The sequence below is a fragment of the Rissa tridactyla genome, chromosome 5 (genome assembly GCF_028500815.1).
Source record: "Rissa tridactyla isolate bRisTri1 chromosome 5, bRisTri1.patW.cur.20221130, whole genome shotgun sequence".
NCBI classification, from domain to species: Eukaryota; Metazoa; Chordata; class Aves; order Charadriiformes; family Laridae; genus Rissa; species Rissa tridactyla.
Window position 1 is genome coordinate 43,786,491 of NC_071470.1, and position 24,944 is coordinate 43,811,434.

At 38.8% G+C, this 24,944-nt stretch overlaps 1 protein-coding gene across 5 annotated transcripts in view; it reads right to left on the reverse strand.

Annotated features, from left to right (window-relative positions):
• The window catches only part of KLHL2 (kelch like family member 2), a 62,297-nt gene that overhangs the window by 27,297 nt on the left and 10,056 nt on the right, over positions 1-24,944 (reverse strand). For all 5 annotated transcript variants that reach the window (XM_054202871.1, XM_054202872.1, XM_054202874.1 and 2 more), the window contains one exon: positions 22,559-22,680. In XM_054202871.1, coding sequence (XP_054058846.1) covers positions 22,559-22,680 — 122 coding nt within the window. The remainder of the gene's footprint in view (positions 1-22,558; positions 22,681-24,944) is intronic.

Below are 24,944 nucleotides of genomic sequence, written 5' to 3' on the forward strand. Positions count from 1 at the left end.
TACATTTACTTATCAGACAATAAGACATTTAAATCTAAATATATTTATGTGTATTCTGCTACTAAAAAGGAAAAGAGAGGCAAAGTGCATCAAATGTATCCCCTTGAAATTATACGTTGGGCTTCGGTTACTAGGCAACAAGAGCTGTGATAACATTTAGCTATTTCCATTTGTACCTATAGAACTGTTAACCTGGAAGCTCTAACAACCTGCATTTAAAAATACAGTTTCATCACAGGCAGATTCACTCTGCTGGAGCTGGAGAGGGTGGGGGAACCCAAACTCCTCTCAAAACCATAAAACCCCCCTATATTAGAACTGCAGTACAGATGAAGTTTAACTGCTGCTGACTCCAAACTGGTAGGCTATAGCTCAGATTTATTTCCAAAAATAGCCAGTAGAGGGTACCCTAACTTTCCTTTAAAGAACAAAAATACTTTAATATGCATACCGCTTTTCACTGCAAGAAATGCAGAGGGGGAAAAAAAACCCAAAACATCTCTAATTGCTTATTCTATGAAAATGTACCCTCATCACAGCGGCTGTTGTTTTTATAATCAAAGAAACTGAACAGATTATTATTACAGATGGCAAGTAAGAAATTACGTATTCTCTTTTTTGTGTCAAAGTCGTGGTGATGAATCTTGGAATGACTGCTACATTTCCTAGAGCAAATCATTTAACCCTTACAAGTCTGAAGACTATTCCCTGGTTATCTGCTCCTGGTTCTCCTTCCTGAAGTGACAGTCCTATTCCCAAAGCTGTGTGCACCCACCACACCAAATGCACCTTTCCAACTCCACTGAGACAAACAGGACCATGACTAGGTAGAAGTATTTGTTTTAAAATCCCACCTGCAGGGTCACCTGCGGAGTCAGGAGGAATCCACTTAAGGCCCTAAAATTGGGTGCTGTTTTCACTGGAGTAGAGTCAAGCCTTTCAAAATATCTCAACTAGATCATCAACCTGTAATTGAGGCTGCTGCCCTCTTATTGTGGTCCTTCAGATACATGCCAGGAGCATGTTGAGGCCTGAGGGTACAGATGTTGCCTGCAGCTTTTCTCCCTCTTTTTTTTCTGGACAGCATCATGACTCTGTTCACCCTTGTGCAGATGGACATATTTACTTCATGTGACCAAAACATACATGTATTGAGCTCTGAGGTGAGGAGCAGCTGGTACAGGCAGGTGCCTCTCCAGCTACGTGTGATCCATCAGTTCACCAGGCACATTTACATCAGTCTCAGGGAGATACTGCCTGCATGACAGACCAACAAGTCCCTACAACGGAAGGCGGCTCAGAGGAGATGAACTCAGGGAAGAAACGTAAGGAATGAGCACCAAGTAGCAGAAAGCAAGCTGAACTTATCTCAACACAAGGGGGACTGGAGGATAACCTGTGTTTTAGATATATGGCTGTACCAGTGAGTTATCAGGTCGTGTAAACAGCCTTCTCTGAGATTATTAATAGAGTATGATGTCTTCATCAGCTATCCAGAGCAGCAGGGGATAGAGGTGTATGTGTGGCTCAGCCCAAAACAAAGTACAGAAACCAAACAAGCAACAGAAGGAACTCTGAAAAGAGCAACAGGCTTGAGCTGACTTTATCCCACATATTCCTTCCTAGTGAACAAGGGATGCCCAGTGGGCATATAGAGACCAGTAATGGGATCCCTTCTGTACAGTGATCCAAATGTATATTGCAATTGCTGTATTTTGCTTGTGTTGTGATTTCAGTATATTGCTGTATCTCTCTGCTAAATCAAAACATATCGTATATGTAGCACCAAGTATCTTCAAATAAGTAAATTTTATATCAAACATTAAACCCTCCTCTTGGACTACCTAGAAGCAGCTGGTCAGAGAAGCTGCCCTGGAGTGCCTCCACACCAGACAAAGGAGTTTATGCTACCTGAAGGGTGTTAGATGACTTAACAGTCATCCCTTCACAGTATATGCACTTCACAAAGTTCAGGGCTAAACTCCCCTTCACCCAGCCCCTTGCTCCCACAAGTTGGTACCACTTACAGAATCATAGAATCACCTAGGTTGGAAGGGACCTTTCAGATCATTGAGTCCAACCACCAACCTAACTCTGACAAAAACCATCTCTAAGCACTATATCTACCTTTCTTTTAAATACCTCCAGGGGAATGGTGCCTCCACCACTTCCTTGGGCAGCTTGTTCCAATGCTTATAACCCTTTCAGTGGGGAATTTTTTCCTAATATCCAATCTAAACCTCCCCTGGCACAACTTGAGGCTTTTTCCTCTTGTCCTGTTACTTGAGAGAAGAGATCGACCCCCACCCCACTACACCCTCCTTTCAGATAGTTGTAGAGAGTAATAAGGTTTCTACAGCCCCCTCAGCCTCCTTTTCTCCAGGCTAAACAACCCCAGCTCCCTCCTCCGCTCCTCATCAGACTTGTGCTCCAGACCCCTCACCAGCTTTGTTGCCCTTCTTTGGACACACTCCAGCACCTCAATGTCTTTATTGTAGTGAGGGGCCCAAAACTGAACACAGTACTCGAGGTGGGGCCTCACCAGTGCCAAGTACAGGGGGACAATCACTTCCCTAGTCCTACTCACCACACTGTTCCTGATAGAAGCCAGGATGCTACTGGTGTTCTTGGCCACCTGGGCACACTGCTGGCTCATATTCAGACCGCTGTCAACCAACACACCCAGGTCCTTTTCCACCAGGCAGCTCTCCAGCCACTCTTCCCCAAGGTTGTAATGCTGCATGGGGTTGTTGTGACCCAAGTGCAGGACCCGGCACTTCCCCTTGTTGAACATCATACCATTGGCCTCAGCCCATCGATCCAGCCTGTCCACATCCCTCTGCAATGCCTTTCTACCCTCAAGCAGGTCAACACTCCAACGCAACTTGGTGTCATCTGCAAACTTACTGAGGGTGCACTCAATCCCCTCATCCAGATCACTGATAACTTTATGCAACACAAGCTTTTAGTACTTGTCCTGCTAGTTGAGAATGGACGAACAAGCCCAGTGGAAGGGGCCACCAAGATGATCAGAGAACTGGAGCATATATTACAAGGAGAGGCTAAGAAAACCGGATTTGTTCTGCCATGAAAGAGAAGACAAAGGGGAGTACTTATTACCATCCACAGCTATCTAATCGGAGGGCAGAGAAGACTGAGACAGACTGTTCTTGAAGATGCATTGCAGTCGGACAACAGGCAAGTGGGAACACAGGAAAATCTGACTGGAAAAAAGAGTTAGGTTGTTTTTTGTTATTTTGTGTTGTTTTGTGGGTTTTTTTAAACCACAAGGTTGGCTAAGCCCTGGAACAGGTTGCCTCAAGAAGCTGTAGAATCTCTGCACATGGAGATATTGACAATTCAGTGGATAGGCCCCTCAATCTGCTTTAATTGGACCTGCTTTTTAAAAGTTCAATTCAAAGTAAAATTTAAATTGATTAAAGCTTTCTGCCTGGTGATTTAAATCAATTTGATTCAGTAACTTTATATCAATCTATGCTATCATCTTTGTGCTCCTCTTTGTACTGATAGATTCTCCTACCCAGAAGATATTGTGCTACCTGCAGTATGAAGATGCTTAAGGCAATATTTTCATCTCCACTGTTTTTAAGTTTCCTGGAATTTCTTTCTGTCATGAATTCTTGCCCAAATTCAAATTGATACCCACCAACAATGCATTAAGATTAGTATAATGCCAATGTAAAAATAATTAAAGAACCTATTGCAGGTTTTGTGAACAAGATCCCACAGTATAAACAAAAACCAAAATCTCTCCAAAGTTATTTTGCAAGCAAATAAGCCAATAAAAATCAAAGCAGCATATGCCAAGAGAATTGAATAACATGTTGTCTAAAATAGAAAAATTCATTCTTTATCACACGGAGGGAAAAAAATACAAATCTGTAACATCAGGAAAGAGACTAATCTAGGAAAGCAAATGTGTGAGAATGCAAACACAATATAAAGCAACATAGAAGCACACAGGAGAGCAAGTTACATCCTTGCTAATTGCAGATATTCTGTATTTTCAGTTCCAACATTAAAATGAAATCAATTTCAGAGAGCAGCAATTATGTTAATACCTGACATAAAACAAATTTTGAGGAAATACAGTGAATTTAATTTCTATTTCTGAGGTTTAAATAACGATTTCAGCAAATTAAACTCCTTCACTTGCTGTTTATACTATTGTGGCATAAGGAAGAAGGAAATGAAAATAATAGTCAAAGATCATCCAAATTATCTTATTTTTTTTATTCTCATCTACATGCATCCGTACTGTAATTAAAACTGTGGTTTGTAACTGAAATGTAGTCTAAGTTCTAGTGAAATCATTCAGCACTGCATTGAAATTATGCTATTTGCAAGTACGCGCACAAAACCAGATACAAATATTTTAACACTTGCATCTGTGGAATAAAATGGAGAAGTTCCAATTTTGGAAAACTCAACCCTGCTAGCATTTCTATATGAACACCATGTGCAAATTAAGTTCACTGTTCTGTTCTTAAAGTAACATACAAATAAGGTGCTACACTGGATTTAAAGGTGTGCTTGAGCTGCAAGTTTAGAACATAATACCATGTATTTTATAAAACATGCCTTTTGGGCATCTTAACATCCTTAACTTTATAGGCTATGCGAAGACTTGGATGTATAAATTTATCCTTTAGCTTAACGAGCCCCATGCAATTAAAAATTAAGTGTGGGTGGCAGTTTTATAGTATCAGAGGCAGGAATCAGACTGCTAATCAAGATACAGCCCTATTCCTTCACATTCCCTTGGTACTAGACACAAATTGGTTGAGCACTGTTTCAGTTGAAAACAAGCAAACAATCATGATAACGTAATATTTTGAATGACTGACACAATCTGCAAAATACTAAGCAGCTCCCAACTTGGAAAGCAGTGTGACAGATTCAAATGGAGCATAAGGAAAAAGTAACTGTTCTACACACCTGCTTTTTAGCCAGCATCATAATCTGTACTTAAGTCCACTTCAGTTACAGTGACATGCAATTTATAGGAATCAACTGATTTACTCAAAAAATGGTTTTAGAAGAGATAGCACTTCCGAAGATTAATCTGAATGAACTACTAATTATTAGTCAAAACATTTGGGGTAGAGGTGGTTGTTTTGTTGTTTTCTTGGGTTTTCTTTTTTGAAAGGGGTGCGTGTGGAAGTTTTGGGATGCAGTTAAGGCTTGCTGAAGCACAGAAAAAAAGACTCACGAAGCAAATGAAGTAACAGAAGGGTCACTAATCAAATAACCCATTATAATTAATGGTGTCTACCTGGACTACAAGGGAGAACCATGCAGTCTTTTTTCTCTTGAGGTTTCTCCTACATCTTCTCTACTAGAACAGTGCCCTAACCACCATGTAACAGCACATTTTGGCTTAAGCCTCCACACAAGAGACAGATCGATTTTCTATTCTGATGGTTATTTTTGTTAACAGTGATGAGCTTAGCCTTTCATATCCTCTTCCTCTGTAAAAAGATACTGGAAATAGATATGTCTCTCCAAGTGAGAAACATTGTCTCACTCGGAGTGAAACATTCTTGAACCTAAAATAATTTTTATTAGAATTTTAGGTATTTCTTTCAGTCAAAAAAATCTTAGACATTTTTATTTGATAGAAACAGAGTTTTTGATTTGAAGCTGGGTGAATGAATTTAAGTATATGTACAGTAAGTCATCTAGAATTAAAGCTCAGAATCCTTCATCATACTGTAAATCAGTACTTATAAGATTATACAGCTGCATAAAAATAGCTTCATATTTTCTTAGGGATGGGATAATTTAAACAAGACTAACTGGAGTCTGAACAAAGCCACTTGCTGCTGATACTTTGTCATTCAGGAACTGGGAAATTTATTCTTTAACTATGGTGCTAGCCAGTCAAATAATATACAAAGCTCCCCTGCAATAGGATTAAAAGAAGCTGAAAAACTTTCGCAGGCATGATAACATAACTCACTCGACGTGGTCTTTGATCTTTCTGCAAAGGCTGACCCACATAAAGAATCGCTGTATCAGCTGATGCTTTAAGCTACTGTGCTTGAGCTATAGGATTTACCCGTAACATCTCACACCTTCAGTACCAGCCCACTCTCCATTTCAGACCCCACTGACAGATACACTGAGTTTGGTTATACCAAAGATTACTATGATAGAAATATTTTTTAAATATTCCTTAAAACTAAAGACATAAAAGGCTGACTAAAGACTCAAAATGTTAATCTGCTATGTTTCCTACCTTAGAAAACTTCGGGGGAAATAAGGAGGAGGGAAATGAAGGAGGAGTTGTTTGTTGGTGTTTTTTTTGGTTGTTTTCTTTTTCTACATTACAGACTGACTGATTTGTAACAAACAAAGGTTGTTCTCCTAGTATAACTCCATATTTTCTGGCAATCTTCAAGAAAGGGATTGAAACATCATTTGCAAAACCCTAAAGCCTATGCTGGAAACAAATGGCAGCATAACTGAGACAGTAGATTGTGAACCTCCGCTTTCTCTATTATCCCATTCTCTGGTACAGAAGATGCACCCATACTACTGAGTTTTATAGTAATACAAAACCAACAACTAAGGACAAGAGAAACAGCATGAAGTAGAAATGCTTTGTGTGCATGGTGCTTATCTTCAACACAAAAACTGTGTCAAGATTAACACCTAATGTGCAATAAATGGCCCTTCAGTGGACTCAAAAGGCATTTGATTACTCCTATCTTTTAGTGTTACAGTTATATTTTTATATTTTATTGAGATAATCTTTTATTTATCATTCAGTTTCCTACAGCAGACCATATTTATATTCTCCTAGAAATGTCACAGGGGAATACCTCCTAAAAAAAAAAAAAACCCTCAAGGCATCAGGCTTAGTGACAAATTTCATAATCACTTTAATCTAGATGTTGTGCTTATAAAATTCATGTATGCAGGGACAGAATTGCCAAAGTAAACGGCACCTCTACCCCCCCTTTTGAAATTTTTTTCAGATGAAGGTTTAATGCATACATTTCATGATTTAAAGTATGACCAATATCCACAAAACAGAAACATTTTCAAGCAAGCCTCTATTCAGTTTCCAGAAATTTCATCTTATGTGTAGCAACATGCTGCTAAATTTACTCACAAGTAAGAGAGGTCAAACATGGAGTCTCTTCTTTAAGTGGCCTAATTTACTCATAATAAGCACCTTGAATTTTACAGGGAGGTGGATGGGCATACACGCTTTCATTTGCATACAACACTTCAAAAATGAGCAAATGACCTCCGTGCTTTAGTTGGTGAGGGCTGTCTTTCAGGTTTTGCCACAGATAGCTTTATGGTCATACATAAAGATACATGGATGCCTACGGTAAAGGTCATGGCTGAGGCAAAAGTAGCTGCTTTCATCCGACTTGACATAGAAGAGTCTCTACAACAGCCTAGCACTGCAATAATTTTAAAGATCACAGACTTAGAAAAGCTGCACAAGCTGTTCAGTCTGAGAAGGCAGTTTACATACAAAAGTTCTTATTTGTTAACATCTAGTTAAAGGGCAACCACATCCTAGTGAGGCAGGATGAAGGGACCAGGTTTTTAGACTCAGAAAACTTGTGATCTTAGTCCTGATTACGTCTGACTTACCCAGCGGTCATCATTTCTCTGTTTCCTTTATTTAAGTTGTCTTTTCGAGCCTGTAAACTCTTTTGGGCCACACCATATGTATGACTTGTTGCTATAATACCTATCACAAGAGAATCCCAATCCTAGCTGGCCCATAAAACAGTTAAAAATATTTTTCAGGCTAGCCTAGAACTTCATGCTTTTTTAGCTAAAAGTATGCTCAAATAATGGGTAAAATTCCTATCTTCTAAAAAAGAAAATACAATGAATCCCTCCCTAGTCAACTGCATGAAAAAATGATCTCTGTGTTTCCTTCTGGATGCTCTTCCATTTGCATGCTCTTCCCATCCTGTCTTTAGAAGGCAAACAGCCTTCTGGTGTAGAAGCTGAGCACTTCCCATCAGTTACAAAACCAACCTTAAATCATGTTAATAATGAAAAAACAGGGATCGTAGAATAGTTTGGGTTGGAAGGGACCTTTAAAGGTCATCTAGTCGAGCCCCCTTGCAATGAGCAGGGACATCTTCAACTAGATCACGTTGCTCAGAGCCCTGTCCAGCCTGACCTGGAATGTTTCTAGGGATGGGGCATCTACCACCTCTCTGGGCAACCTAGACCACCCTCCTCATTGTAAAAAGTTTCTTCCTTATATCTAGTGTGAATCTACCCTCTTTTAGTTTAAAAATCATTACCCCTTGTCCTATTGCAACAGGCCCTGCTAAAAAGTCTGCCCCCATCTTTCTTATAAGCTCCCTTTAAGTACTGAAAGGCTGCAGTAAGGTGTCTCTGGAGCCTAAACAACCCCAACGTTCTCAGCCTGTCCTCACGGGAGAGGTGCTCCAGCCCTCTGATCTTTTTTGGTGTCCCTCTCTGGACCCACTCCAACAGGTCCATGTCTTTCCTGTGCTGAGGGGTCCAGAGCTGGATGCAGTACTTCAGGTGGGGTACTTCTCAGCAGGGCTGCTCTCAATCCCTTCATCTCCCAGCCTGTACAGATACCGGGGGTTACCCTGACCCAGGTACAGGACCCTGCATTTGGCCTTGTTGAATCTCATGAGGTAACTACATATTAGACCAAAGCAATAGCCTATTCATTCCAGGTAGGCTACGAACACCCATCTTCATCCACTATCAGAGAAAGGTGCATGAAACCTCATGGTCTGGAGTAAAATAGCCACAACAGAGAACATTTCCTTGAAATGTAAGGAATAGCTTGCTCTTGAAGCACAAAGATACATCTTAACTTTTAGAAAAGCATTTCTCGTTAGTTAAAACCACATTTCACTTGCGAAAAACTGGCAGTGTCCAATGGTTTGCAGGTAAATAAACGTAAGGGCTGCAACAGGACAAGAGCCTGGCCTTCCGCGTTTGAAAAGGCACAGTAAAAGATTGTGGTGGTCCTACGGTTCTGGTTGGTGGGTCAGAGATGCAGGCTTCTTTTAAGAGTAGGAGAGGAGTTAGAAGACAGAGAGGAAGAAATGGCAAAAAATTTGCCCTTTTTAGAACTGCTTCTGTCTAGATTTGCTGCAACCAAGCAGGGATCTCCTCCACACTGGAAGCAGGTTTGCGGCTGGTTTGTGACAGAATGTCCTGAACTATCAGAACCATCCCTTCGTCTGTCTTCTCCCCTTCCAAGGAAAAGGGGAAGAAGAAACCTAGGATGGAAGAAAGTAGAACAGGTGAACCCAGCCCAGACCTGGACCTTATATGCTCTCACCTAATTACGGAGGTAAACCTTACGGGGTGACAATACCTGCTTTGAAACAGTGTCTATCTAATGGTAACCCAGGGTTCAGAGGTAATAATTTCCAAACCAACCAGCACAGCTAGAAAAGCACGCTGCTCACCTACTGCATCCTAAGCAGCTCCTCTCATGCATTTTTCAGCAACAAGCTCTATTCATTAGGCATCCACTGATTAAGTGTAATAACAACAGTAATATGTATGCACATGTATGTTTTTGTGCACTCCTCTCTCTAGGTATCTGAAAGAAAAGCTTAACTTTAAGCATAAGTAAATAACTCGCTCTTTGGCCCTTAAAAAGGTATATGGAGTCTTCAAAACAAATAGGTATGGGAGGAAAAGCAGAGTCCTTGTTTAGTCATCTCACAGTCAACCTAAAAAAAGCCCGAGTTCTCTCCCTCTCTTAAATGATAGCTTTTCCATGCCTTTAACAGCTTTAAGCCTTTCCTGAAAGCAAGCTATTCCTGTCATATTTTAGACCATCCATCAGAGTGTCACAGGTGAAAACTGTGGGGTTTTGTTTGTTTTTTTGTTTGTTTGTTTTTTCCCCACACACTCCGTTTTAAAGTCACTATTCCACAATAAGCAGAAGTTTTTCTAAGGTGACTACAGTATGTTATTCTATTCTAGGAAAAGTTGTTAATGTAAAACATAGCAATACGTAGGAGTAATTCAAGTTTTTCTTTTCATGCATTACTTTACACTTTCCAACATTAAATTTGGGCTGCAGTCATGCTAGCCCGACATCTAGCTTAGCTAGAAAGGAGTGACATTTTCTATTTTTGTCTGGTCTTGAAAAAAATCCTTAAATCAGTTTATCACCTACACCTTTTGCTACCTACTTTTCAAAACTAAAGAAAATCCATCCTTCTTTAGAAGCTTGTGACACATTACAACCATTTTGATACAGTGAAAATCAACTATTTATTCCTATTTGTTCCTGTGCTCCCTAGGGATTTTTGATCTATTTATTGCTCATCATGTGACAATCTAGAAGGGACTATAACTAACTTGACTTTCAAAAGCCTTTGATATGGTTATTTCTGGACCACTCAAAGAATTACAGGAGGCTTTTAGGAGCTACACACAACTCAAGTAGAATTCTAAAACATAGGGAAAGTTTGAACTCCCTTACGTTACCTGACACTAACAAAAAAAACCCAACAAACCAAACCTTGATAGTCTCTGTAATGCTTAGGATCACTAGTGACATTGTACTGATTTACTAAAACGTGAGCTAAACCTGCAAGAAATAGCCAGCTAGAGAATATAACATTTTTATACAATCTCAGCCACCTCACTTTGAAAGTTTCTTCTCTGTGCGTATACAAGGATTATTTTTTACATATATGTCTATAAAATCCTTTTTGCCCTAGTGGTCTGATATTCATTTGCTGCAGTGCCTCATCTTTTGACCCTTTCTTTAATCCTGTCCTTGATCTGTAAGAGGATGCACCTTGCACAGTCTGTTGGCGTAACTGGGACTTTCTACCTTAATTAGTTTTTGGCACCTCGCTCATGCGTGGCTATGGCAGCCTACACGCTCTCCTAAATCACTCATTAAAGAAACAATATGCAGGAAATGAACAGCTGTTATATTTAGAGCTGCAGTGCTGAGTAAAAGTGTTTTATTCTTTTTATCATTTAAATTAAACATGCCTGTTTAAATCCCTCAGTGACTTCCCATTCACCTCCCACAGTAATCAGAATCACATGCTTCTGAAGTGCAGGATTACAGATCAGTATCTCTTCTGTAATGTACTCCTGCCTCAACCCCACTTCTGTCTCACCCCATCACCTCCTCCATGAGTTTCTGATTCATTCCTTGGCTCTTGCTTAGACCGTGGTGACACAGCCAAGCTACAAGCCTCTTCACCGCCTTTGCCCAGAAGTGTCTCTTCCAAATAAGCAGAAACAAGTGGTTTTTACCTCCCCGCAAAATATCTTCTGAAGGAACAAAGATGTTGAGATACGGACTGAATCATAGATTTTTCCCTAAGACCACAGTCTCTCTCCAGAAGAAGTTCAAGACTCTCTGCCTCCCACACACTCAGGCATTTGATAGTCCAAGACAGTCTTTTACAGCCTCAGGACAATTTTAATTCACTCCTCATATCTTTTGATCCACCTTTTAGATCCACCTTTATCTCTTGTGCTCATTCTTGGTTTTGTTTCTCCCTTATGCATTTCTCTTTAGCAACTACAAACTGGTGTACAACGGCTCAAATTTCTGTTCACGTATCTTTTCATTCTTACAAGACTCATACCCTTCTGCCTACCCAATTTTCTTTATGAACAAAGTTCTGGAATCTCCCATTTAGCAAGACCATAGCAGAAAAATATGTTCTAAAAAGATTCATTGGTTGGAAAATGCCAGCATAATGTGAATAAAACATCACTTGGAAGACAGGGAGAAATATCAGCAAGGTATCTTCAGAAAATGGAAAAAGGCAAGAAAGAAAAAAAAAGGCAAGAATGTAAAAAATGTGAATAACCTAGGAAAGAGCAGTTGCCATATCTGTGCAGCATCTGTTTCTCCTGGTCCTGATGGTCCTGCCACCAAAGCTACAGCTGTACAGAAACAGCAGTTGCCTTCTCTACAAATTCCTTTTGCTACCTACCTCCCGAAACTTCAACTTACCATCTATAACCAAGGTGAGAGAACAGTGAAGAATTTTATCCCTAAATGAAGAAGTACGAATTGTATTTATTCAGCTTGGCTTAAAACATAATTTGGGAAGGTCTGCTCCAGGTCTAGCACCACAATGCAAAAAAGGTGTTGAACAGACACGTTGAAGAGACTTTTTAGGAAGACAGCCCAGGCTCGAGACAACACCTGAGTGTTCCTGTCTGCTTTCTTTGAGCTGTGTGGCTGGCCGCGTGTACCTGTGCTGTGCCTGTGTGCACCTACTGGAAATACACGCTCAGCCTCACCACCAGCTGGAGCTCGGGGACACAGAGTTGCAGCTGCCTTGCTGTTATCAGGCCACTGGATTCAGCAACTCCCAGCACTTTCCTCATGTGAAGCACAGAGCATGATTTTCTTCTGCCACGTATCACCAAGCAAGCCCAATCAGAAAAGGGATTTTTTTTTTTTTTTTAGTAAGGCACCAAATGTCTATCAGCCAGGTGTAAGGCTCTGAAATACACCTTCAACCAAACCAAAACCCCCAGTTTCTCAGTCTTAAGAAAAACAAACAGAAAGGGGAGTGACAATGCAGTAGCCATATCTGTTCTACAGTGCATGTAGTAATATTGCACCACAAAAAACAGGCAGTTTCCACTTTGCACATACATAATGGCTAAAGTAATAAAAGACACACTATGGGAAAAAAAATATGTTAAGAAAAATACATCCTACTCAATACACATTTAAAAAACAACAGAGAGCAAAATATTAAGTTTCCCCACAAAGTTGTTTGTTTAGTATTTTGGTCAGCAGCTCTTTTGTGTGAAGCTTACTCATTTAAAGCACAAATTAATGAAGCTTGTATTGGTAATAAAATATGCCTGTAGAAAGATCACACTCCTCTTTTCTCTTCCCTCCTACACTCGCTCTCCTGACAGGCAGGCATGTATAAGCAAATGAAGAATGCTTAGTAGGATTATTTCACTGGAAAAATTAGATCATTTACTGTTGCCTGACATGTCTTACAATGCATATAAATTCAAGAAGTGTGCCACTGTCTCTCCTCCAGCTAAGCCATATATTAGTTGTGCCCTCACATTATTAAAATCCTCAAAGCTGTTGTCAAAAACACCAAAAAAAAAGAAAGGTCAGAAGAGGTAACCAGATGGTTGCTTGAGACCTAATGTATAAAATATGCACGAAAGCAAAACACAGTGGTACTTCACTGGTACTCCTTCAGCACACAATCAAACAGTATACTATAAGGCTGTTTAGTCCAGCACTAAATTCTTGCCCAGTAAGACTTAAACATGTTTCTATGAGCAAGATTTGTAATGAAACTCACGTCAGCTTGGATTTAAGTACCTCTCTGCAGTGTCAGCAAGCCCCTAATATTATTTAAACTGTGCTGGCATAAAAGAATAGCAGTTAAAGTTTGGATTACCATGTAAAGAGCGGTTTCAACACACATCAGGATTAACTGATGCTGTTGATTCAGTTTTAATCACGAAGTTATTACCGTGAGCCAGTTTTAGAAACCATGTTAAATTGAATGACTCTGGATATGACTTCAGGATTTGCAAGAACTTCCAGAATTTAGTAGCCATGATGAAGATAAGCAGAAAGACCAAAAGCTTGTTTATTTTTACAGCTCTGTGAGATGATCCATTAAAGATCTCAGTCTCTTCCTAAACCTTTAATAATATCTGTGTCAGGGAAATAAGATCACCAACCACCGATAGCTTTTGACACTCAATAGCTCTATTACATAAAACACGTTTTGTAGAGAAAAAATGCTTTCAAGAATTAGTACAGTTGCTTGAAACCTACTAGCAAAGAAAAAAAAAAAAAGAGTTTATGGACAGAAGGTTCTATGTCCCCATACAGGCAGCATAAAAAGTGATGCTAAGCTGAAGTATGATGGTGGACAGCGTAAGAAAGGTTTCTAGGTTTCAAGATCAAGCCAAGTCCAGCAAACACCCGCTAGTGGAAGATGTGAGAGCTGAAGATGACAACAAATATTTTAATTCCCAGCAGGGAATTAAAAGCCAAGCAGGACTGTAACCTGTCACCTTCAATAATTATCATCTTACTTGCCATATATTGAAGCAGGGCGGGGGGGGAACTGTCTGCAAATGTTTTACAAGAATTATCACCTAAAATATCACTAAAGGAACAATAACGCTGTCACATCAATTAGAAAGCTGAAAACATCAGTCGAAATACTCTCTTGTCCTTAAGACCTCTACATATACAGCTGTCTTTCAGCCTTTCTCCTTCCCCTCTTCCTAAAGCATTCTCACAAGGGCATAAGCTATGAACCGCAGTGAAGAGAATCATCAGTAAAGCTCTGCATACTGGGATGCACCACGTAGTCTTCAGGTGCCTCGGTGCTCTTGAGACAGAGGAGAAACATTTTTTTTATAGGCATTCCTGAATTTAGTCCTGATCCTAAGAGCACGGTCTAATACTTAAAGCAGCAGTTACAGATACCAGTGTTAATTACTCATTTTTGACAACTGTATTTCATCTAAAAATTAATGCAGCCGACAATTTAGTCTGTCACTGTATAACCTGCTTTTACCTGATGAGAAATGATACACCTGTACTTCATTTTTAAAAGTCGTATCTTGACAAATTATCCTCTACCTACGGAAACTCACAGAAGTAATAAAAAAGCCGAGGTATACTGCTTAACAATTGGCTCTTCAGCTAAAAAAAAAATCTGTTGCAGGGGCAGGTATGATGAGCTGGTGTGGCATGCAAAATGGTTATCAAGTCTTAACAGGTAAAAATGTCAAAACAAGATTTCATTTGTGTCCATCGGAGGCATCAGAACACAGTGCAAAGACCAGTTTTGTCTGAATGGTGCTGAAAAATTATGCAGTATGACAATTCAACATTTCATGTTATTTAACATTGTAAGGGGAGAAAAATCCATTTTTGAGCAACTGTATCAATTGTCGTCAGCCAAATCTGTCCAAAATGTTAAGCTTAGAGGAGATTATTTGGGTATCAGAATTTAGTATCAGATCAGAAAAAAAGCACTATATGAACAGCTTGAAAGATAGCTGTACAGTTTTAATGAAGATTTGGCCTAACAGTCTCTCTAAAAAACTACATGCTGCGCCAGGATACTTTGCTGAGTTTTTGGCAAGTTAAATTTAAATCACAGGAAATACAAATTCACAGATTTCGGCTCAAAAGATGCTGTCGATATTTATAAACTTTACATTAAAGTCAGAGCTATTTTCATTTAAAAAAAAAAAATCTACTGCAGCTATTGACAGAGAATTCAGTGCAATATTGCTCCACTTTTTTAAGGACAGTAAGAGAAACAATTTAAACTCATTCACTCCAAAAAAAAAAAGTTATCTAGAAGGTAAGGGGAAAAAAAAAAAGGAAGTATCACTGTTATATTCAATAGCATTGGTATTATCTGACCTAACTTCATTCTTCTTTAGGAGCATGCCGACTTTGGCAAGAAACCAGCTCAGAAGGACACTCACATGGCCCAAGATTCTGTCTCCAGCACCAAACATGCAAGCGGCCATGTATTGCTGGAAATACTTTGGAAGATAAACCAAGACGAAAAAGTTGCAAGAGGTGGCTGTCCAGGTACTGTGGAGATGCAAGAGGATAGCTGTACAAAGAACTGTGGGGGGAAAAACCCACTGGCTTAAAATGTAGATCTAGGAACTCAAAACTTGTATTCAATTAATAAATAATATACTGAAAATTTCAGTGGGAAGGAGAGATATTCTCTAAAGAATAATTTTTAAATGCTGTCACCAGGCAATTTTGGTCAGTAAAGAGAAGAAAATAAAAGTAAACAAAAGGCCTTTATCAACAACGAGCCTGAAAACATAATGAGCCTGAATTTAACCTGTGGTACGGCAGTAATAGTTTTATTAAGGTACCCGCATCTCCTAGAAGATTGTGACTGCTTCTAGCCAGGAAAATTGCTATCATTACCCATACTGTCATCACCAAACTGCACTGCTGGGCATATAAAATAGTCTATTTGAAAACCATTCAGCGATTGCTATTAATTCAGGATAAACTCAACTTAAGGAGCCCTTCTTTTCAGTAGAGTGCACTACTGGGGAGGTACTGGACCTATATTAATTACCTGTTGGTCTCTTGGTGACATGCAAGGTATTAATCATGACCAACAGGGCTATAATTGCCTAGATCCAGCCTACCTAGCGCTCCCTCTTTTCAAGATATATTTTCACTTAAGCTGTTTCACTTTCCCACATTATCAGAAAGTCCTTGAAGAAGAGGTGGCTAGAGAGGCACATCTGCAAATGCATCAATATCAAACTTATTCCCTTCCTACCCTTTTTAGATTCCTAAATCAAGTGTAGCATTTTTTTCCAGGCACCTCTTTCATAGGTTCTCTGAAAGAGAACAGCCAAGTTCCCGTGGAAGCAATTTCAGCATTACTTTGTCTCAAAAGCAGTTTTTTATATATATATATATATGCATATATATAACACATTATATTTAAAACAGAACCTACTGTATGATAAGATTCAGTGAAAGCTTCACAGCATTCAGTTCAGTTGAATAAATATTTCTTTTATCTCTCCCACCCACCGACACAGCAGCAGGCACGCTTCCAGCGCACAGAATGCACATCTCTGTTCAAGTACTGAAATGAACTCCCTCCTCTTACGATGCCCAATCACACATTTGTAAAGGACAGTCAGCCTTCGGTGCTGAAGTGGAAAACCTACCCCATTTAAACCAGAAAATTTCCTACGTTCGTAAAGAAAACTGAATATACCCCTCTAAAACGTAAGGGACATCTTTTGATGCAATAAGGGAAGAGAGATGCGCTTTAGTGTTCAAAGGTATAATCTATTGGTAGGCTTTAGAAACTCTTGAAAAATATTCCAAGTTAAGTGTCTAAAAATGAAACTGTTTCAAAAAACATGCTTTATGTTCTTTACACTTCACAGTGTTGCTAACTCATATAAAGACTGTTAGTTTAGTGACCAGTCCATATACACAAAATATTTCTTTTGAGGATAAAGCTTGACAAGCATCAAAATATTCCAAGGAGTATTTTGATTCTCAGCTCAGATACAAAGACAGTATGCCTCTGAAGATTACTGGAATTTAAGTTACAGTAATTTGACCGTGTAAGTGCTCAAAGACTGGCAAATACTAAGTAAAGTGACGAGTCTTACAAACTGGCTTATACTAAGTCATTTTGTATTTTCTTCAAGCTAAAAATCACACACAAATAGCTGCTGCTGTTCAGCTGATATGTAGTCATAAATTGTTACACTGGTAATTCCATCATGATCCTGAACATCCTTTTTAATTAAACTCCTGCAAGCTAGTGTGCCCAACCCTTGGTGGAAAGGGTACTGAAGGAGGGAATCTGAAACCATCATGAGACACAGGCATGAGGAAAAAAAACAACTTCGTTACCAAATCTGATAGTGTGGTAATACAACAGTTTCAGAAAAAAAATCGCTAGCCCCTAAACAGAGATCATTTCACATGTCCCACCCACATAAAGCTGCACATGATACATCATAAGCAGAAAGCATTGCCTCTAAAGAAAAGTCTATGACCTTCAGTCTAAAGAAAAAAAAAAAAGAGTTATATGAATGAGAACAGTCTTTCCATACAAAAGACTGTTAGAGCAAAACTAGCAACAAGTTGCTTTACAAGACAGCAGAAGGAAGTAGCAGAAATTGGTCTAGTACAGGCCAAAGAAGACTTAAGCCAGATAGTATCTTCTTAGCTACCAAAGTTATTAAAGCAACTGGAACAAACTACATAAGGATTATTATAAAGTCTCCAATGTTAAATTAGATATGCTCTGCCAAGACTACATACATTCAGTCACTGTTTCACTTCAGAGAGTCAGTAACAATTATCTTTTATGGTATTCCTTGTAACCTACCATTCTTTCTTCCTTTGAGCTCCTTTAACATAACCTCAGTCCTGCCTATTCAACCATGTGTGGGTCATGCCACAAACAGAATTCAGAAGCTGACTGTCTTGAAAAGCACATGTCTGTCTGCATCAGCTGTGGGACTTCTCTGGGTTTTGGTGCAGGGTATCTCTTAATTTTCAAGCTAGAGGACTTTTCAGGATTCAACAACCCTGCAAAATTGTTCAACCAGTAGAACCTACAGATAATGATGTGCAGCACAAATAGTCAAAGCCCATGTTACCAAATATTGCACTGTAGAAAGGCTCCCTTACTAAAAAGCTTTTTTTTTTTTTCTTTTTTTTCTTTAGACAACATGAGGATCTTGTTTCTTGAGAATTTCTTAGGGAATCAGCTGGTTTTTTCGGACTTTGTTTTGACAGCACTTCAAATCAAATGGGCTGTCAGCTCTTATGCACATGCCCCGTGACACCATACAAATAGAATCGTGCCTATTATACTTTAGATGGCAACCTGTGAGAACAGTAAGTGTTACAAAGGAAAGATGCATATATATTGTGCGTTCAGGTGTTTATAATATGCTTATTACTATGCAAACACTGTTCTTGAATAATTTCAGAAAATGAACACAAAAAAGGATACATAGTAAAAAGGATCCTGTTCAGGATTTTGGACTTTGCATTGGTTGTACCCAACTAAATTCTTCAAAGGCAAAAATATGCCAGGATAGAGCTTTGTAAAAATACTGTTATTTGCGATTTCCTCTTCTGCTCTCTCTCACGCATACGTCTTGTCCAAAAGCAAGACCGTATGTCTATCGGTAGGTTCAAAGTGAAGCTACATGTAATATTTTCCCCAAGCAGTAGGGAAATGTCCACTCCCAACACAGGTGTAGGTTCCTACACTTCAATACACTAACTGACAATATTGTGTGAACACAAGAGCTGGCGGGGCCACGTTATAAACCAGATCTTTGAAGTGATCCAAGTCAAGAATAACTCAAAAAAAAAAAATGCCGAGGGAAGGAAAAGGAGTGCTGTGGTGTTTTTTTTACCTAAGTCCAGTGATGTGGTTTATAACACAGATCGGCAAGCAGTTGTACCAGCCCAACTACAGGAACAGAGAACTGTCGTGCAGAATCGCAGAGGAACACAACCTATTCTATCCCATGTTTACCCCAGTCACATCCCACTCACCATCTATCAAGCTGACCTCTAAAGCCCATAACAAATCCACAGCCCACAAATAACTGCAGGAACTTCTTCTCTGATATATTTGTGCCCAGTAGAGGCCCTAGGTATAAGGCTGACTAAATATGTGCTGAAATGCATCGGCATAGTGTGGGAGAGTTACTCACGCATGAGCTTCTTATAGTAACTAACTCTCCCACATTGTGCACTGTGTGTAGTTAATACCTATATGGAAATTGAAAGAAAATTGATGTGCAAGAAAGTTGATTTGCCTTCTGAAAACGTTTACTTTGATGTTCCCTTCTTAAAACATGAAAAATGTGATATTGCATTAAGCCTGACATTTAATTTCATTTCTGAAAAAAAAAAAAAGGAAAAAAATAGGAAGAGCAAAGAGTTCAGAATGTAGGAAAACCCAACATAATATGTAAATATGACAGAAACACTGGTGTAGCTTTATACTAAGCGAGTGCCATTAGAGATGAATGATAAAATAACTCCTTCTAAGTGAAGGACAAATACTAGAAGAAAATCAAGAAAGTACATTCATCATGTTGATATACCAGCTGTCTTACTGTTGGGGGCTGGGGGGAACCTATTGAACCAAGAACAGAAGAAAAGAACAAATGTTCTTTTGTATTTAACTAATGTAGTGATAACAACCAGTGCTGAAGGCCTCCCATGTTGATATTTTATGCACTAAATCAGTGTGGTTTTCTCTTCAATCATTGATTACACCTGACTTTTCTACGCCTCCCCCCTCCTTGCCCAAAAACATACACATGAGAATGTGACAGTGGGGAGCAGAAACGAGCGGCTCTTACTCAGAAGTTGTGAACGCATGGTTAAGGGAGCAATCTCCTGTCCATGTCTGGATCAAGTAAGATACTAACGAAAGAAGCTCATAGTTACCTGCCTCTTGAGAAAGACGAGTGAGCTTGGCTATAACATTAAGTATTCATTTATAATTAGTTTTCATAAATATACAACGTAGCTATTTTAATACCAAAGAGTACTTAGCAATTCCGTATTACTTAAACATGAAGCGCTCATGCCCTTTTCAAACCAATATTGTATCACGAATTAGAAATTAATTCAATAGCAATTCTTACTATATATAACCTGAAGAGACAGCATAATGCACTTGAAATCCCATGAAGGGTATCAGATTAAGAATCATAACCAGCTACCTACAAGATGAAGCTCCAGTTTAGCACATTAGCTGAAATATAAAAAAGATAGACACACAATATTACATGGCATTTTAGGTTTTCATGGTTCTGTATTCCTACAAGGTAAGTCCTTAACCATTACCGAAGTTTCACAATACCTTCTAGCAATACTTATTCCTGTTATATAGACAAGAAGCTGAGAGCTAGAATTAATCTCAAGAACATACAACACCTTTATAGAGAGAATACAGGTTTAACTACGGCCTTACAGTCTGTGCTGCTAGGTTTCTAAGTTTCCAGAAATGTACAGTAAGAATTTTCGCACCTTGGCTTTCAAACTTAAGGAAATGCACTAGCATCAGTGCATTCATTTTTATCCATAATGTTTGGTTCTGCCATAATGCAAATAAACAGTACATATCTAATACTAATAATGACAAAAGGATGAAAATGACAAGAGTAAGAATAGCTTTACATTCATTACCAGTCATATTACAAGTGTATTCAGTATCTACGTTAAACTGCAATTATATTGCAATAAAACCAAATCCACTTAAAAGCTTGACTATCTTCTCAGTACTTAGGTAAGCACAAATTTGTAATACCACTCACCAGCCCACATTATTTTCATTACCATCCCCAACATCATCAGATATATCTTCAGACAGATAATCTGGAGCTGTGAAAGTGAAAGCCCTATCAGAGTCAGGAGCTTTAAACCTGGAGATCTCTGGCCTTTAATGAGTCCTGTATGAGGAAGAAACGTAACGCTGACTTTTCAAGAGTCAGTATTGCCAGCGATGGGCTAAAACGCATCCTCCTAGGCAGTACCTACAGCCAAAACACAGCAGGCTGCCTGTTAAGTCCAGTCCGGTATTATGCATGAAAGATACAAGATTAAGGTCATTAAGGTGTGTCAGAAAGACAGAATATTCTGCTTTAAGGGTGAAAAGCCAGCATGGTCAAGCAAGAAGTCTATTAGGGAATCTCTGACACCTCTGGATTTTGCCCAAGGTCTTCCACAGCGATGGAAGATTTCTGATTTATGAAAGCAATTTCTGAAAGATTTCTGAAACCAAACTGGCAAGATACAACAATTTCAGGCAGCTTTTTCACTACGTACACCTATCATCAGACCAGAACTGAACAATTCCTTAAGTACATGACAAGAAATTAATCTTGCAGAATCAGAAGACTTATGGTATTACCTATGATACGGAAAGTTTAGTAATAGGATATTTTGTTTCAAGTTGGTAATATTTCTCATTTCTAGGCCTTCAATCAAGTATAGCTAAAACTAGCAGTGACTCAAGTGGATTCAGCAGCCAATAAAAAGCTACTAATTTCAGCCTAATGCCCAATAAAAGCAATTAATTTCAGAATACACAATTGCAACAGAAGTTTTCAATGCCAAATACAGCAACATGGGTTTGTCCCCTGTAAAAGCAGCAAAATAACTGCTAGTAAACTGGCATTGGGCAAGAGCAGAAACAAGGTCATAGGAGCAAGAAGAAAAACAAGAGAATTAAATATATCACCTGTTACATAACTAGTTTTAAACTTATGAAAAATCTATGCTGAATCTCAAAAGATAGTGGAAGGAAAATCTACCCTGTCCATCTCCAGGATTTGTGGTTAGAAAAAATTAAGGGCAGGAAGCTATGTTTCCTAAGCTTGTGTTTGTTTTATTCTAATTGAAATTCCAGTTTAAGGTACAGCTGTTTAGAAAAACTGATTAGCTCTGTTTGTGTGGGATGGGCAAAACCTTCATGCTAGATATTGGTTGATTAAAAAAAAAAAAAATGCCATCAGTACCTAAATATTTCTGCACAAGTGGCCACTGGCAAGGTACAGAGACTGAGCAGGAGAAAGTAATTTATTCTGCAGGCTAGCAGAAAAAAAATATATAAGAAAACAAACAGAACAGCTTAATTGGAGAACATGGTTTTACATTTAGGAGCAAATCTACTTTGTTTATGTAAATTGCACTAAAGCATCAGAGAGGGGGTGGTACAGAGATGGCTGACAGCATTAATTTTAGGCAGAGTAGACCATCTATTTTATTGTATTATGTAAGGTTTAGTTGCAAAACTGACTCTTGATTTACTTCAATAGTCTTTGAATTTGACCCAGAATTTAAACGGTATGGCCACTTGCTTTGTAAGCACAAGGTCTGAAAAAACTGCAGTTTGCAGATGAGGTTTCCCATGTCAGAGTTGAACCACACTGACAAAACACATGACTCTGCACATTACATCTCTTCTGTTGCAGAAAATATTCTCAGTCTTACCTGCACATTTTCTTCTGTAACTTGAATTTCAGCAGTGTAAATATAATCAATAAGCATCCTTAGAGTCCAGCCATCAACTTCCTTTATTCGAACTCTCTTTGCTCGGCTTTCACTCATCTCACCTACAAATACAGTTTATTAGTCAAGTAAATTAGATAGAAATACAGCACATACGTAAAAGTTTAATAGTAATTGCTCCTGCGAGCAGCAGAACTATTTGTGTATGACCAATTATGACAGTAAAACAACTTTAATAATAATAATTCAATTTCTTTCTTTCCTCCCTCCAATAAGAAAGGAAGATTTGTTGTTACCACCATGCGAATGCTACCTGGGTTAACACTGTTACTGCAGGCGACCTATTTTCTCCAGCATACAATATCAGGAAAATACTGTTATCAGACCTAAATAAGACTCTTCAAATGCATACAAAAACATTTTGCTGGCAAAGCAAGCTATTAGAATACTCTAGTTTTATTAACTTCTTAATCGAAGGAGAGTACCAAATGCAGTCTGTAGTCATTTTATTTAAAAAAGAAAAATTATATCCCCACAGAAGAATTAACAGACATATTTTTTTTGCTTGACTACTTATTACTCCCTTAACAATTTCACTTCTGTTACAGATCTGATTTAACAGTTAAAACTCAAACTAGATAAAATGGATCTCATTTTGTGGAGGCTGACATATTGGCCATATGCCACAACTTGTCTTCATAGAGAGGCCTGCAAAATAGCTTCCGCCTTCTAAAATATGATGTTTCTCAAAACGCAACTTTTTCTTTATATCTGAAATAACTCTGCCCAAAGACACATTTTGAAGTAATGACTATAAACTTCTCCATGACTACCAACCGCACACCTGTGCATCTCAGACCTTTAACCCTTTTTGCATTGACTCGCACTGGGAAGAGAAACATGAATTACACCAGTTATGTTGGCAGGTATATCAACTTTGATTTTGAAAGAGTATATCCCAGTCTCTGGATACATCTATTTCTTATACTTCTATATTGGACGTATTCTTATTTCTTTCCCCTAGGCATCCAGATATAAGGGTATTGGTGAGGTAACAAGTTTAGTGTATACAACAACAGAAGCAGACAGGATGGGGAAGCAAATCAGAAGACGCTTATCTTTGTTGATATTTCCTTATGAAGTACACACATTTTCATTGTTTGTTACCCTGTGGTCTCCAGGATTGGTGCCAAACAAGGCATTTTATCCAGTGCATTTGGCAAAGGGATCATCATTGAGAAATCTATTATTATTCATGCCCCCTTTTTTTTTTTTTTTGAAGGGTAAGGAATGGCATTTTAAATCAACCCTTTAAGTAGTAGGAAGCGCAGAGGACCATCTACAGCAACGTACTACTACTTAACGGCAGCACAGGTTGCTAGCATTCCAGAAAGCAATGATGATGAACTACATCAGACACGGCAAAATCCAGCCACCGCAGAACCTCCTGTTTTCACCAGCTCTTCTGAAACATATCCCTACACCTTTGAAGAATGATTGCAGCATATTCTCTGCAGGGCCCTGTATTCAAAGTTTCCACTTCTAGTTTGACACAGATTAAACCTATTGATCTTCAGAGCATGCATGCTGCAAGTTATTTATTATGCAAGCTGCTGTGGAGGTGGTCCTTTGGGAAAATTGTGTGTGTGGGAGAATAGTTTGATATTCTGCAAGCACATTAGGTATGTTTTCAGATTTCGTGTCAAGACTTCTAGAGCCATAGATAGGCAACTTCTCTGTTTCACAACAGAGCGCAGAACATAGCAAAACAAAAAATCCAAAACAAAGACTTGCTTCTACCTTTCATGCTAAACGGACATGCAGCCTTACTACAATTCTAGATCAGTCCTCTTGTGATCTAGACTTGTTTGACAGATCACGTGCAGGAAACCACAGATTCACTCGCTAGGTAGTCTGTCTAGAATTCAACCTCCTGAAGAATTCTTCCTGACTGGGAAGTTGCACCACCATCTCTCCACAGAGTTGTTAGTGACGGGAAAGCATGTCATGAAGAGAAAGCAAAGCACTGAGCTGATACAACCTCCCAAGCAGGAGCAGCAGAGCACCAGCTGAGCTGAAGTTACAAAAAGGCTATCTAAAAAGCTTACGTGGTTCCTCACAAAGTAGTGTAAGGAAGGCTTTTCTTTTTCCTTTTTTTTTTTTTTTTTTTTTTTTTTTAAACAGAATTTTACAAATGGATAATGGAAGCAAAAAGAGCAGGTAATTCCCTAAGGATAACTGCCTTGGCAGAAGAGAAAATTAAACCTTGTTCCAAGTCAGTCCCTACAGCCGCTGAAGTGTCCCTTTACTGATGTTTTATAATCCTTTCCTCTAATCATTTATGCCTATTTAATTAAAGTCAAAATAC